The sequence below is a fragment of the Hemitrygon akajei genome, chromosome 22 (assembly GCF_048418815.1).
Source record: "Hemitrygon akajei chromosome 22, sHemAka1.3, whole genome shotgun sequence".
NCBI lineage: Eukaryota > Metazoa > Chordata > Chondrichthyes > Myliobatiformes > Dasyatidae > Hemitrygon > Hemitrygon akajei.
In genome coordinates this window covers 16,388,756-16,403,591 of record NC_133145.1, presented here as the reverse complement: position 1 = coordinate 16,403,591, position 14,836 = coordinate 16,388,756, and the positions used below count along the sequence as shown (strand labels likewise).

Sequence of the window (14,836 nt, the reverse complement as noted above, 5' to 3'; positions counted from 1 at the left end):
GTACAGCCCAGATCCAGGTCAGGATCCATTCAGCAGTCTTATCACAGTTGGAAAGAAGCTGTTCCCAAATCTGGCTGTACGAATCTTCAAGCTCCTGAATCTTCTCCCGGAGGGAAGAGGGACAAAAAGTGTGTTGGCTGGGTGGGTCGTATCCTTGATTCTCCTGGCAGCACTGCTCCGACAGCGTGCAGTGTAAAGTGAGTCCAAGGATGGAAGATTGGTTTGTGTGATGTGCTGGGCTGTGTTCACGATCTTCTGCAGCTTCTTCCGGTCTTGGACAGGACAACTTCCATACCAGGTTGTGATGCACCCTAGAAGAATGCTTTCTACACTGCATCTACAAAAATTAATGAGGGTTTTAGGGGACAGGCCAAATTTCTTCAGCTTTCTCAGGAAGTAAAGGCGCTGGTGGCCTTCTTGGCAGTGGACTCTGCTTGGTTAGACCAAGTCAGGTCATTTGTGATATTCACCCCGAGGAAGCTTTTGACCTGTTCCACCTGCGCACCACCAATGTAGATGATTGTAGATGAAGGTCCGCTACTCCTGAAGTCAACAACCAATTCCTTCGTCTTGCTGATGTTGAGGGATAGGTTATTGTCTTCGCACCATGCCACCAGATTCTTAATTTCCTCTCTGTACTCAGACTCATCATTACCCAAGATACGGCCTACAATTGTGGTGTCATCAGCGAACTTATAGACTGAGTTCGATGGAAACTTGGCTACACAATCATGGGTGTACAGTGAGTACAGCAGGGGGCTGAGTACACAGCCTTGTGGGGCACCGGTGCTCAGAGTGATTGTAGAGGAGAGCTTGTCCCCTATTTTTACAGCCTGGGTCCTGTCTGTGAGGAAGTTGAAGATCCAGCAGCTGCAGATCTGAGTGCTAAGACCCAGGTTCCAGAGCTTAGGAATCAGTTTATTTGGAATTATGGTATTAAAGGCAGAGCTGTAGTCAATGAAAAGGAGCTTTACATATGTGTCTTTATTTTCCAGGTGTTCTAAGGAGGAATGTAGTGCCAGAGAGATGGCATCTGCCGTTGACCTGTTGCTCCGGTAGGTGAATTGCAAAGCGTTGTGGTTGACCGGTAGGTTATGGTTGATGTGTGCCATAACCAATCGCTTGAAGCACTTCATAGCAATTGATGTCAGAGCCACAGGTCGATAGTCATTCAGGCACGCCACCTTGCTTTTCTTCGGCACCGGGATTATCACTGCCTTCTTAAAACACAAGGGGATCTTAGACTGAAGCAGGGAGCAGCTGAAGATGTCAGCAAACACTCCAGCTTGCTCGCTTGCACAGACCCGGAGAACCCATCCCAGGACGCCATCTGGGCCTATCGCCTTCCTTGGATTTATCTTCAGGAAGGCTCTTCTAATGTCTTCATCGGTGACGATGAATCTCAATGCCACCAGGTCCGGTTCATGTGGAGGACGCTCCTCTTCTGTTTGAATCTTGCGTAGAATACATTAAGTTCGTCAGGAAGAGAAGCGCTACAGTTATTGATACTCCCAGCTTTTTCTTTGTGCCCAGTGATCTCATTTAGACCCTGCCATAGTCTACTGGCATTCCTCTGGTTAGTCTAGGCTTCCAACTTGGCTCGATATTGCCACTTGGCGCCCTTAATGGCTTTCCGGAGTTCACACCTGGATTTTGTGTAGCAACTGGTATCCCCGGACCTAAAAGCTGTAGCTCTAGCCTTCAAAAGGGACTGGACCTCATAATTCATCCAAGGTTTCCGGTCACAGAATACCCGGATTGTCTTGCGAGACACACAGTCCTCTGTGCATTTCCAGATAAAGTCCATGACAGCTGAGGCATACTCATCGAGGCAAGCTGCCGAGTCCTTGAATACTAACCAGTCCACCGATTCAAAGCAGTCACGGAGGACCTCATCCATTTCCTCTGTCCAACGCAACACCACTTTTGACACCGTGACCTCCCGCTTCAGTTTCTGTTTTAAGCCAGGAGGAGGAGTATGGCCTGATGGTCCAATTTTCCAAAATGAGGTCGTGGGATGGAACGGTAGGCATCCTTGACTGCTGTGTAGCAGTGGTCAAGTATATTTGGGCCTCTAGTGGAGCAGGAGACATGTTGGTATAACTTTGGCAGCGCTTTTCTGAGGTTGGTCTGGTTAAAGTCCCCAGCTGTAATGAGCAAAGCCTCCGGATACCTGGTCTCAAGTTCACTGATGTTGGCATACAGTGTATTCACAGCACACTCCACGTCCGGCTGTGGGGGAATGTAGACCGCTGTCAGTATGACCGAGGTAAATTCCCATGGCAGATAATAGGAACGACACTTCACCGACAGATGTTCCAGCTCCAGACTGCAGGAGCTTGTCAGTGCCACTGTGTCCGAGCACCACACAATGTTGATCAGTAGGTAGACACCACCTCCCCTCGTCTTGCCCGAAGACACCATGCAGTCCACCCGATGAATCGAAAATTCCTCTGGTCGGATGGCACGGTCGGGGGTGGCAGGGGAGAGCCAGGTCTCTGTGAAACAGAATACACAGCAGTTCTGCATCTCCCTGCAGTAGGTGAGTTTCCCTTTAAGATCATCCACCTTGTTCTCTATGGCTTGCACATTAGCTAGTAGGATGGTGGGCAGAGAGACCCTAAAGCCCCTCCGCTTCAATCTGACCAGCAGCCCAGCTCTATTCCCACGCTTCCTCGGTAAATAGCGCACCTTTCCAGTTTTCCATCAATGCAATGTGTTGTTGGCAGCTCTTTAAGGTTAGTGGACGCGTCCCGCAGGGATCGATTGGTGGGTCGCATCGTCGGGCACTCCAGGTCGGGCCGAGTGACGGGGGAGGCTCCGCTGCCACTTCCTACTGCCGGGGGCCCAGGCTGTCGATCGGGTCGGGCCCCAAAGCCGACACTTAATCCCGGAGGGCTGGACTGCCGGCTGAAACAAGTCCGTGAACTGAGTCACAGTTGCGAAGGCCTCCGCTCCAGCCGAGCCCCGGGTTCGATTTCCAAGGTCGACGGCGGAGGCCTCATTTCCGGCAGCTGTGGATAGCCACCAACGGGGCTCTGCGGTGGTCACTCTGGAAAGCGTCTGGGGTACCTTGAGGTCTCCGATGTCACATCAGTGTGGTCGTCTGCTTTGGAGAGGTGCTGGTCGGAATGGGCTGCGTCTCCAGGTGCTCCGACACAGTAGCAGAACGCGGGTCTCTGGGAACGCAGCGGACCTCGGACCAGGCCTCGCCAATCGGGTCCAAGTGTGGTCTGGAGCTGAAGAAGCAATTCTGGCGCGTCGGCGATCTCCAGCTGGGTCAGAAGCTTTGCTAGGGTGTTATTAATCTTGCTAGATTTAGCAAATTGGAGGTTTAGAAGGGTTTCTCGGGTATAGGATAGTGTAGAGGGCAGTTTGCTCGGGAGAGCACGTGCAGAGTCGCCAGATACCGGCGCCATCTTAATAACGGTTTATTAAATCTGTTCAAGAGGGAGCTACGGTACATGAAGGCAACCTCCGATATTCCGCAGAAATCAAGCGGCAACAGCGAGAGACTGAACAACCAAAAGACCCAACCACCAACCACAGTCAGTACTTACCCTTGCCCACACTGCACCAGAGTATGTAGATCCCAGATCAGCCCCTACAGCCACTTGAGGACCCACCAATACCCAACCCCTTGGGAGAACATCTTACCCAACATGAATTATCACACTACTACCAGTTTCTGATTCACTTGGTCAATTAAAGAAAGCAGGATTTGAAGATCAAACTCTTAGACCTGGCACAGATCACATGGTCTACTGAGGAGAAATGATCCCTACACTCGTACATGCCTCCAAGACTTGGAATAGCTACAGAAGGCATCTCAATACACTGGAAAAATACCTTAATGTTATATTCATAAAATCTTCCATATTCACTTCAAACACATGCAAATTAGCATCAATGCCTCCTTCCAAACAACAATCTCATTGTTCAGGCCCAAGTAGTATTAACCAGCCACACTGCACAGACCACATGCTAAAAGTCAGACTCCTCAAAACATCGCCTTTATTCCAAGCTCTGTCAGAGGAAAAGAATAACAGACAAACAAATCAAGTTTAATTATCTTTCAACCATACATGGATACAGCCGAACGCGACAGCATTCCTCTGGGGCCAAGGTTCAAAACATACACAACACATTCAAAATAGTGAGATAAAATCATAGACACGAAGGAAAACACGTATATTGTCCAAGACCCTAAGTGACATGTTCTGCAAATTGATAGTACAGTTCCCAGCAATCCAGCCAGTCACTCGCCCAATTGAACACTTAAGCAGGACCGACAGGAGAGGCCAGCCCCTAACCAAGCACAGATGCCACACTTTGCCGCCTCTAGCATCTCCTTACCCAGACTGCAGCAGCAGCCAAGCCCGCGGATTGAGGCCCAGTCCTCGTTACAACCGAGACCACACTGCTGCCTCACCATCTGTAAAGGGAAACAGGCCTGCAGCATCTTACATCATCAATGTCCAACAGGATCTTGCGATCGCAAGAGAATTGTTCAAGACAGTCACTCACAGTTACACTGCCTGCTGTCTTTATGCACCAACTCTGATCCTTCGAGTAGCGGGGAGCGACGCGGTCTGTACCCAGGTCAGCTCCTTTGAACCCAATCCGGCTTATTCTCCAGCCTGCCAGCTGGCACCTCCTTCTCCAACCCACCAGTTGGCTCCTCTTTCGATCCGCTGACCCACTCCTTCTCTGACCTGCCATCTGGCCCCTCCTTCACCAGTCCACGGGCCGGTTCCTTTTCCAACCTGCCAGCCCACTCCTTCTCTGACCCACAGTCTGCTCCTATGACACTCAGCTGGCTACTCCGAACAACAAGCAGCTCACTGATGCGGTAAGCCTGCTAACCCTTAGTTCTTGGAGTCCAGAATAGTCTTACGCTCATTAAAAAAAAATTTAACAAAGAAAACAACACTTTTGGTTGGCCCCCAAGAGGTCACTGTGTCCGAACGCACTGCCATCTTATGATAAGATCAAGGAACAAAGGAAAATGTTCAAGCATGTGCTCAAAGCATCCTTAAAGAAGTGCAGCATCCACAATGAATCCTTGGCCCATGACTGCTTAAAATGGAGAAGGTATGTTTGGGATAGTATTGAGAATCTTGAGGTTGTACATTGAGAGCACAAACAGGCTCTCCACAAGCTGCAAGAGTGAACTACTTCACAATCTATACACCTCTCCTGTTAGCCATCTGTCACACCTGTGGAAGAGTCTGCCCTTCCACCACTGGTTTCATTGGCCTCCTCAGAGCCCACAAAGCACAAGTCATAAATCTCAAGGGATGGGCCAAGATTAGATAGCTGTGTGCAAGGCATTTATTATTTCCTTTATGGCTAGTTGTAATTAAAAAAAGGGAGAAACCGTAGCAATTTCATTAAACTGTAAGCTCACCTGCACAAACATCATGTAAACTTTATCAACATCTGGTCGCTCTTCCCGGTCAACTTTGATGCAGACAAAATTCTCGTTCAATATTTGACCAATCTCTTCATTTTCAAATGATTCACGCTCCATAACATGGCACCAATGGCATGTGGAATACCCAACTGCAAAAGGGAAGAAACAAAAAAAAAATCAACTGGAGATGGCACCAAACATATTTTCCACAAATTGAGAGAACTGGATAAAAACTGGATAGCCAGCCAACATACACAGATTCACAAAACACTACAGCAGAAAAACAGGGTCTTCAGCCCATCCAGTCCATGTTGAACTATTAACCTGCACCCACGCCACTGCCTTCTATACCTCTCCCATCCATGTACCTATCCAAATTCCTCTTAAATACTGAAATCAAACTCATATCCACCATTTCCACTGGTGGATCGCTCCACGCTCTCACCACCCTCTAGGTCAAGATCCCCTTCATGTTTCCCTTAAACATTTCACCTTTCACCCTTAACCCATGATTTCTAGTTCGTCTCACCCAATCTCAATGGAAAAATCCTTTCATTTACCCTATCTATGCTCCTCATAATTTTGTATACTTCCATCAAATCGCCCCTTATTCTCCTATGCTCTAGGGAATAAGGTCCACCTATTCCATCTTTTCCTATAACTCAGGTCCTCAAGTGCTAGCAACTTGCTTATAATTTTTCTCTGCACTCTTTCAACCTTATTGTTATCTTCCCTGTAGGAGGGTGACCAAAACTGCACACAATACTCCAAACAGCATCTTAAACAACTTCAACATAACATCCCAATTCTTGTATTCTTTAGTTTGATTTATGAAGGCCAATGTGCCAAATACTGTTTCCTCAACACTGATGTGTGGCCGCAGAGTAACTGTAACGCTCCCGTGCATGTAACCTTTGTTGTCACGCAGCTTGACTTTTCTTTTATATAATGTTTTATTAAAGTACTGTGCAGTTTTCAGGCTGTGTAAAAATTTCCTGCTCAGAGCAAATGCTGGTCATACAGCTGTGTAAAAAAAATTAAGGGAACAATGGTACCAAAAGCTCTCTCTACGACTCTATCTAGCTGTGACACTACTTTACAGGAATTATGAATTTGTATAACCCATCTCTCTGTTCTACCCCAGTGACTTACCAGTCCTACCCTGGTTTGTCCACCCAAAGTGCACCTTTCACGTGTCTGCATTAAGTATCATCTACCATTTTTCTAGCTGGTCCAGATCCTGCGAGCTTTGATAGCCTTTCTTGCTGTATTCTAAGCCCCCACTCTTGGTGTCATCTGCAAATTTGCTGATCCAATTTACCATATTATCACCTAGATTGTTGATATAGATGACAAATACAATTGATCTAGTACTGATCGCTGTGGCACATCACAAATCACAGGACTCCAGACACAGAGAGAACTATCTACTATCAGATAGTGGCTTCTCCTGTGAAGCTAGTGTCTAATCCAATTTACCACCTCATCCTAAATTTCAACTAAACCTTCTTGAGCAATTTGGGTCAGCATGGTACTACAGCGATTAGCATAATACTTTACAGTGCCAGTGACCCATGTTCAATTCCTAGTGCTATCTGGAAGGAGTTGGTGTGTTCCCTCATGACCACTGCAGTTCCTCTGAATGCTCCAGTTTCCTCCTACATTCCAAAACTGTGTGGATCAGTAGATTAACTGGTCACATGTGTGTAATTGGGTAACAATGGCTCATTGGGCCTGTTATTGCGCTATATCTCTAAGAGAAAAAATCTCTCATGCAGGACTTTGTCCATTGTACAATACACACTGCCTTGTCTTGATCAAACTTCCTGATAACTTCTTTGAAAAACTCTAGATTGTTAGGACATGACCTACCACGTACAAAGCCATGTTGACTATCCCAAATCAGCCCGTGTATCCAAATACTTATATATCCGGTCCCTAAGAATACCTTCCAATAACTTTCCCACTACTGATGTCAGGCACACCAGTCTATAATTTCCTATCTTATGTTTAGATCCTTTCTTAAACAACAGAACAACGTTAGCTATCCTCTAATTCTCTGGCACTCACCCGTTACTAAGGATGTTTCAATTATCTCTGCTTGGACTCCTGTAATTTCTGCACAAGCCTCCCACAATGTTCGAGGAGACACTGGGGATTTATCCATTCTAATTTGCCTCAAGATAGCAAAAATCTCCTCCTTTGTTACCTGTGTTATCATGCCCTCACTGCTGTTTTGCCTCATTTCTATAGACTTTGTATCTGTCTCCCAAGTAAATACAGATGCAAAAACTCCATTTCAAGATTTCCCCCATCTCTTTTGGCTCCATGCATAGGTAACGACTCTGATCTTCAAGGAGATTAATTTTGTCCCTTGCTATCCTTTTGTTCTTAACACAGTGGAGTCCAATTCATTGAGCCATCATCAGTTAATCAGGACAGCCACTTGCAACAACTCTTTTTTAAAAAAGCCTATCGAGGAAATAGTTGGGATTCCCTTCATTTATTTGGGACATTATGCCGCTTCATTAGGACAGGACATTATTGCTGCCTGTCGTGTGCACTTTTGTGGCTGTTAAGACACTCTGTGCTTGGAGCAAACAGTTTTTAAATACCATCAATTGCATGCATTTGTGTTCAAAATTCAGTGATATTTGCCACTGACAGTTTGTGAGAAATAAGTAGTAAGACAATTCAGAACTGTTTTCTCACTGCGGTTTCAAGCATTCAGGCTTGGAGATACCTGAAATTGCCGTGTTCAGGCTTTTATTTTGAAATGTAGCCCTGCTGTGTTTCATTCTAATTGAGATGCCGACATTCATTCAGAAGGCACTGTTACCTTTAAATTTGAAATCCAGTTGGACCATGTTATAAGAGCAGTTATTTTATTTCAGCGGGTTTTTTTTAAGTCAGGCTGAAGTATATTTACACAATCCTGTGGTGTCTTTTCTTTGTTTACACCATCATAAATCATCATCTGCAAGTTTTGGCTTAGTTCATAAAGGAGAACACTATCTGAACCATATTTTGTGCTAATATTATGTAGAAGGTTATTCCTGATTATCGGTATCGTATTTGACCAGCCTTGGTAATTTAATGAATGCTTACATGATTTACAATGACATGAGAGGGGAACTGGCCAAGGTTGACTGGAAAAGGACAACAGAGCAGCAATGGCTGGAGTTTCTGCGAAAAATGAGGGAAATGCAAGACAGATATATTCCAAATAAGAAATTTTTGAATGGAAGGAGGGCTCTACAGTGACTGACAAGTCAGAGCCAAAGTAAAAGCAAAGAAAGGGCATACAAGGAAGCCAAAGCTAGTGGGAAGACAGAGGATTGGGAAGCTTTTAAAAACTTGGTGAAGGAAACTAAGAAGGTCATTAGGAAGGAAAAGATGAATTATTAAAGAAAGCTGGCGACTAATATCAAATAAGGTACTAAAAACTTTATTTAAGTATATGAAGGGTAAAAGAGAGTTGAGGGTAGATACAATGACACTGGAGATATTGTAGCGAGAGACGCAGAGATGGCAGAGGAACTGAATGCGTATTTTGCATCAGTCTTCACAGTGGAAGACATCTGTAGTATACCGGACATTCAAGAGCGTCAGGAAAGTGAAGTACTTGCAGTGAAAATTACGACTGCGAAGGTGCTCAGGGTGGATAAGTCTCCTGGTCGTGATGGAATGCACACTCGGGTTCTGAAGGAAGTAGCTGCAGAGATTACAGAGGCATTAACAATGATCTTTCAAGAATCGATAGATTCTGGCATTGTACCAGATAACTGGAAAATTGCAAATGTTACTCCACTATTTAAGTAGGGTGGGAGGCAGCAGAAAGGAAACCATAGGCCAGTTAGCCTGGCATCAATGGTTGGGAAGTTGTTGGAATTGATTGTTAAGGATGAGATTATGGAATTCCTGTAGGCACATGACAAGATAGGCATGGTTTCCTGACTAACCTACTGCAATTTTTCGAGGAAATTACAAGCAGGGTAGACAAAGGAGATGCAGTAGATCTGGTGTACTTGGACTTTCAGAAGGTCTTTGGCAAGGTGGCACACATGAGGCTGCTTAGCAAGATAAGAGCCCATGGAATTACAGGGAAGTTACTAGTGTGGGTACAGCATTGACTGATCAGCACAAAACAGAGTGTGGGAATAAGGGGATCCTATTCTGGCTGGCTGCAGGTTACCAGTGGAGTTCCACAGGGGTCAGTGTTGGGACCGCTGATTTTATGATATATGTCAATGATTTGGACTATGGGATTAATGGATTTGTGGCTAAATTTGCCAATGACAACCAAGTCCAAACTCCTGGCCTTCACGTTATGTCCAGCGGAGCTGTTCTCACTGACAGGAGAAGGGGCAAAGGCAGACCACTGGCACCTTAAAACCAGTTGCTCCGGGCAGATGGGGCTTGTTAACCATGGATGGCAGCTCATCCAGGAGAGGGAAAACTCCGATTTCAAACCTCTGCTGCCTTGCAGCTATACCCGCACACAGGAAAGGCTTTGGGAGTAAATCCCGGTGAAAAATCCGGAGTCGGAGTCCCAAAGGTGGCTGACTGCTGTACCCAGCACCGGCACGGCAACTCCTGTGATGCTGCTGGCACCAAACTGCATCGACTTTCTTTGATCCTTTGGACCTGTCATCAGCATGGAGAGGGGGTTCCACAACAGATGGATCTCCATATCAACTCGGCCCTGGCTTGCGCCCTGGAGTAGCCACTCCCAGTGACTACCAGAGGTGCAGTACCCATGGTCGACCACAATCAACGGAGGCAACACACACCCACTGCTTTTTCTTCATTGATGTGTTTAGTCAAAAAATTCAATCAGGCTCATAAGGCACGACCTACCCTTATCAAAGCCATGCTGACTATTTCTAATCATATCATACCTCTCCAAATGTTCATAAATCTTGCCTCTCAGGATCTTCTCCAGCAACTTAAGACTAACTGGTCTATAATTTCCTGGGCTATCTCTACTCCCTTTCTTGAATAAAGGAACAAGAACCGCAACCCTCCAATCCTCCGGAACCTCTCCTGTCCCCATTGATGATGCAATGATCATCGCCAGAGGCTCAGCAATCTCCTCCCTCGTCTCCCACAGTAACCTGGGGTACATCTCATCCGGTCTCGGCGACTTATCTAACTTGATGCTTTCCAAAAGCTCCAGCACATCCTCTTTCTTAATATCTACATGCTCAAGCTTTTCAGTCTGCTGCAAGTCATCACTACAATCACCATGATCCTTTTCCATGGTGAATACTGAAGTAAAATATCAGTTAAGTACCTCTGCTATTTCCTCCGGTTCCATACACACTTTCCCATTGTCACACTTGATAGGTCCTATTCTTTCACGCCTTATCCTCTTGCTCTTCACATACTTGTAGAATGCCTTGGGGTTTTCCTTAATCCTGCCCTCCAGGGCCTTCTCATGGCCTCCTCTGGCTCTCCTCATTTCCTTCTTAAGCTCCTTTCTGTTAGCCTTATAATCTTCTAGATCTCTAACATTACCTAGCATTAATTAACTGAAACTTTTGTAAGCTTTTCTTTTCTTCTTGACTAGATTTATTAGTCTTTGTACACCACAGTTCCTGTACCCTACCATAACTTCCCTGTCTCATTGGAACATACCTATACAGAACTCCACACAAATATCCCCTGAACATTTGCCACATTTCTTCTGTACTTTTCGCTGAGAACATTTGTTTCCAATTAAAGCCTCCAATTTCCTGCCTGATTGCCTCATAATTCCCCTTACTCCAATTAAACATTTTTCTAACTTGTCTGTTTCTATTTCTCTCCAATGCTATTGTAAAGGAGACAGAATTTTGATCACTATCTCCAAAATGCTCTCCCACTGAGAGATCTGACACCTGACCAGGTTCATTTCCCAATACCAGATCAAGTACAGCCTCTCCTCTTGTAGGCTTATCTACATATTGTGTCAAGAAACCTCCCTGAACAGACCTAACAAACTACACCCCATTTAAACCCCTTGCTCTAGGGAGATGCCGATTGATATTTGGAAAATTAAAATCTATCATCATGACAACTCTGCTATTATTACACCTTTCCAGGATCTGTTTCCCTATCTGCTCTTTGATATCCCTGTTACTATTGGGCAGCCTATAAAAAACACCCAGTAAAGTTAATGACCCCTTCCTGTTCCTAATCTCCACCCACAAACACTCCGTAGACAATCCCTCCATAGCATGCACCTTTTCTGCAGCCGTGACACTATCTCTGATCAGCAGTGCTGCACACCACCTCTTTTGCCACCCTCCTGGTGCTTTGTTGAACATCTAAAAGCCGGAACTTGAAGTAACCATTCCTGTCGCTTAGCCATCCAAGTCTCTGTAACGGCCACCACATCATAACTTCAAGTACTGATCCACGCTCTAAGCTCATCTGCTTTGTTCACAACACTCCTTGCGTTAAAATAGGCACATCTCAAACCTTCAGTCTGAGCGTGTCCCTTCTCTATCACCTGCCTATCCTCTCTCTCGCACTGTCTACAAGCTTTCTGTGTTTGTGAGCCAACCTCCTCTTCCCCAGGCTCTTCAGTTCGGTTCCCACCACCCAACAATTCTAGTTTAAACTCTCTCAGCAGCCTTAGCAAACCTCCCCGCCAGGATATTGGTCCCCTTGGGATTCAAGTGCAACCCGTCCTTTTTGTACAGGTCACACCTGCCCCAAGAGAGATCCCAATAATCCAGAAATCTGAGTACCTGCCCCCTGCTCCAATCCCTCAGCCACACATTTATCCTCCACCTCATCCTATTCCTATTCTTACTGTTTCATGGCACAGGCAGTAATCCCAAGATTACTACCTTTGCGGTCCTGCTTCTCAACTTCCTTCCTAACTCCCTGAAGTCTTTTTTCAGGACCTCTTCTCTTTTCCTACCTATGTCATTGGTACCAACATGTACCACGACCTCTGGCTGTTCTCTCTCCCACCGCATGATATCTTGGACGTGATCTGAAACATCCCAGACCCTGGCACCTGGGAGGCAAACTATCATCCAAGTATCTTTCCTGCGTCCACAGAATCACCTATCTGACCCCCTAACTATAGAGTCCCCTATCACTACTGCCTTCCTCTTCCCTTCCCTATCTTTCTGAGCCACAGGGCCAGACTCTGTGCCAGAGGCAAGGCCACTGTCGCTTCCCCCAGGTAGGCTGTCCCCCACCCCCCCCAACAGTACTCAAACTGGAGTACTTATTGTCAAGGGGTACAGCCACAGGAGTACTCTCTAGTACCTGACTCTTCCCCTTCCCTCTCCTGACTGTGACCCACCTGTCTGTCTCCCAAGGCCCCAGTGTGACCACCTGCCTGTAACTCCTTTCTATCACCTCCTCACTCTCCCTGACCAGGCGAAGGTCATCGAACTGCATCTCCAGTTCCCTAACAGTCCCTCAGGAGCTGCAGCTCGACACACCGGGTGCAGATATGGCCGTCCAGGAGGCTGGAGAGACTCCAAGACCCCCCACATCTGACACCGAGCACAGAAAACTGGCCTCACACACATACTACCTCCTTTTCACAATTAACACAGGTAAACCTACCTCACCTCATCCCATTACCACCTAAGCCCATTCAGCCAAAGCCCTATCACTCTGCTACCTCTCTGCTGCCCACTCCGATGCTGCCCGTTGGATATGGCGGTCTTCTTTTTAAACCTTTCACGTGCTACTGGCTGATGTCACACGCTTGCCCAGTCTTGTCTCTCTTTTACCCGAGTAGTAAAAAACTCCCGTTGCTCCAAAAAATCAGCAGTTCACTTGCAGCCTTCTTGCTCTGAATCAAAAACCATTGAAGATTCCTTGCCTTTTTAAACCTTTCGCATGCTACTGGCTGACATCAATACGTTCAGCTTCATATATTCCTAATTTCTTATAAATGTGTAACATAATCATAATAAATTTGCTGCATTAAGTACTTAGGGTATTTTTCTGGCTCATTCTCAGTTTTACTCTTACTTAATTGTGTGTATGCTGCCCAAGTAAAGCTCACAGAACTCGGACACTATATCCTGACCCTATATCCTGTGTTCTTGCTACTGAATTGTTTACTTCCTACTTCACACACAAGGAGAGCAGTACAGGCTATGAGTGAAAATGAAACAACTTCACTACTTCAACAAGTTAGGCACTACGAAGAACCTGAAGATGTCGACAATCATCTTAAATGTTACAATGAAAATGAAGATTGGAAGATGCAATCGTCAAAAACATTGTATGAAGGCAGTCCATTATCTACACTAGGTGTCTGTGCTGATTTTGTTCATTTAAAATCAATCAAAAAAACACAACAGGATGCTCTGGATGAATTCCACTGTCAATAACTATTAGAAACCAATACTCAGCTTTATGTTACTGTAGTAGTACTGGTAGTGTTCTAATTTGTTCTGTATTTCACTTAAATATATAATTTGTTACTCATTTAAACAGTAGTTCAAGTTTTATACTTTTCTATACCTTAACTATTTCCATGAAACTGGCTAATTGGGACAGCCACTTAATTAGGCCAAAATCTACTGGCCCTGATATGTCCCAATTAACCAGAATCCACTGTATATCTGTAGAAACCCTTGGGATTCTACTTAACCTTGTCTGCCAGAACAATCTTATATCTTCTTTAAGCTCTCATAACTTTCTTCTTCAGTGCTCTCTTGCATTCCTTATACTCAAGTACATTATTTGTTCCTTCCAGTCTATACCCGCTATGTACATCCTTCTTCTTCTTAGCCAGGGCCTCCATATCTCTTGAAAGCTATGGCTCCCTAATCCTGTATCTTGCCTTTTATTCTGACAGGAACATACAAATTGTGTACTCTCAGTATTTCACTTTTGAAGGCCAACTACTTACCAAGCACACCTTTGCCTGAAAACAACCAGTTCCAAACCACAGTTGCCAGAACCTTTCTGATACTATCAAATTTAACCTCTCTGCAATTTACAATTTCAATCCAAGGACTAGACCTATACTTCTCCATAATTATCTTGAAACTAATAAGATCACTAGATGTTCCCCTTAAAAATTCTTCTGTCACCTTCCTTGTTTCATTCCTTAATAGGAAATCTAATATTGCACTCTCTCCAGTTGGGACCTCTTTATTTATTAAAGAAACTTTTCCGAACACATTTGACAAACTCCTTCTTATCCAGTCCTTTTACAATATGGGAATCTCAGTCAATATGTGGAAAGTTAAAATCACCTACTATAACAACCTTATGTTTCTTGTACCAGTCTGCAATCTCTCAACGAACTGGATGATTTATAATGTAATCCCATTAATGTCATTATCTATTTCTTATTCATTTCCACCTATATAGCCTCAGAAAATGTGTTCTCCAGTTTGTCCTGTCTGAGCATTGCCGTGATATTTTCCCTTACTACTAAAGCCCCTT

General features: G+C 45.1%; 1 protein-coding gene across 2 annotated transcripts in view; it reads right to left on the bottom strand.

The window, feature by feature from the left end:
- spata20 (spermatogenesis associated 20) overlaps positions 1-14,836 on the bottom strand; it is a 467,506-nt gene that overhangs the window by 424,736 nt on the left and 27,934 nt on the right. For both annotated transcript variants that reach the window (XM_073026743.1, XM_073026744.1), the window contains exon 4: positions 5,411-5,565. In XM_073026743.1, the coding sequence (XP_072882844.1) occupies positions 5,411-5,565 (155 nt within the window). The remainder of the gene's footprint in view (positions 1-5,410; positions 5,566-14,836) is intronic.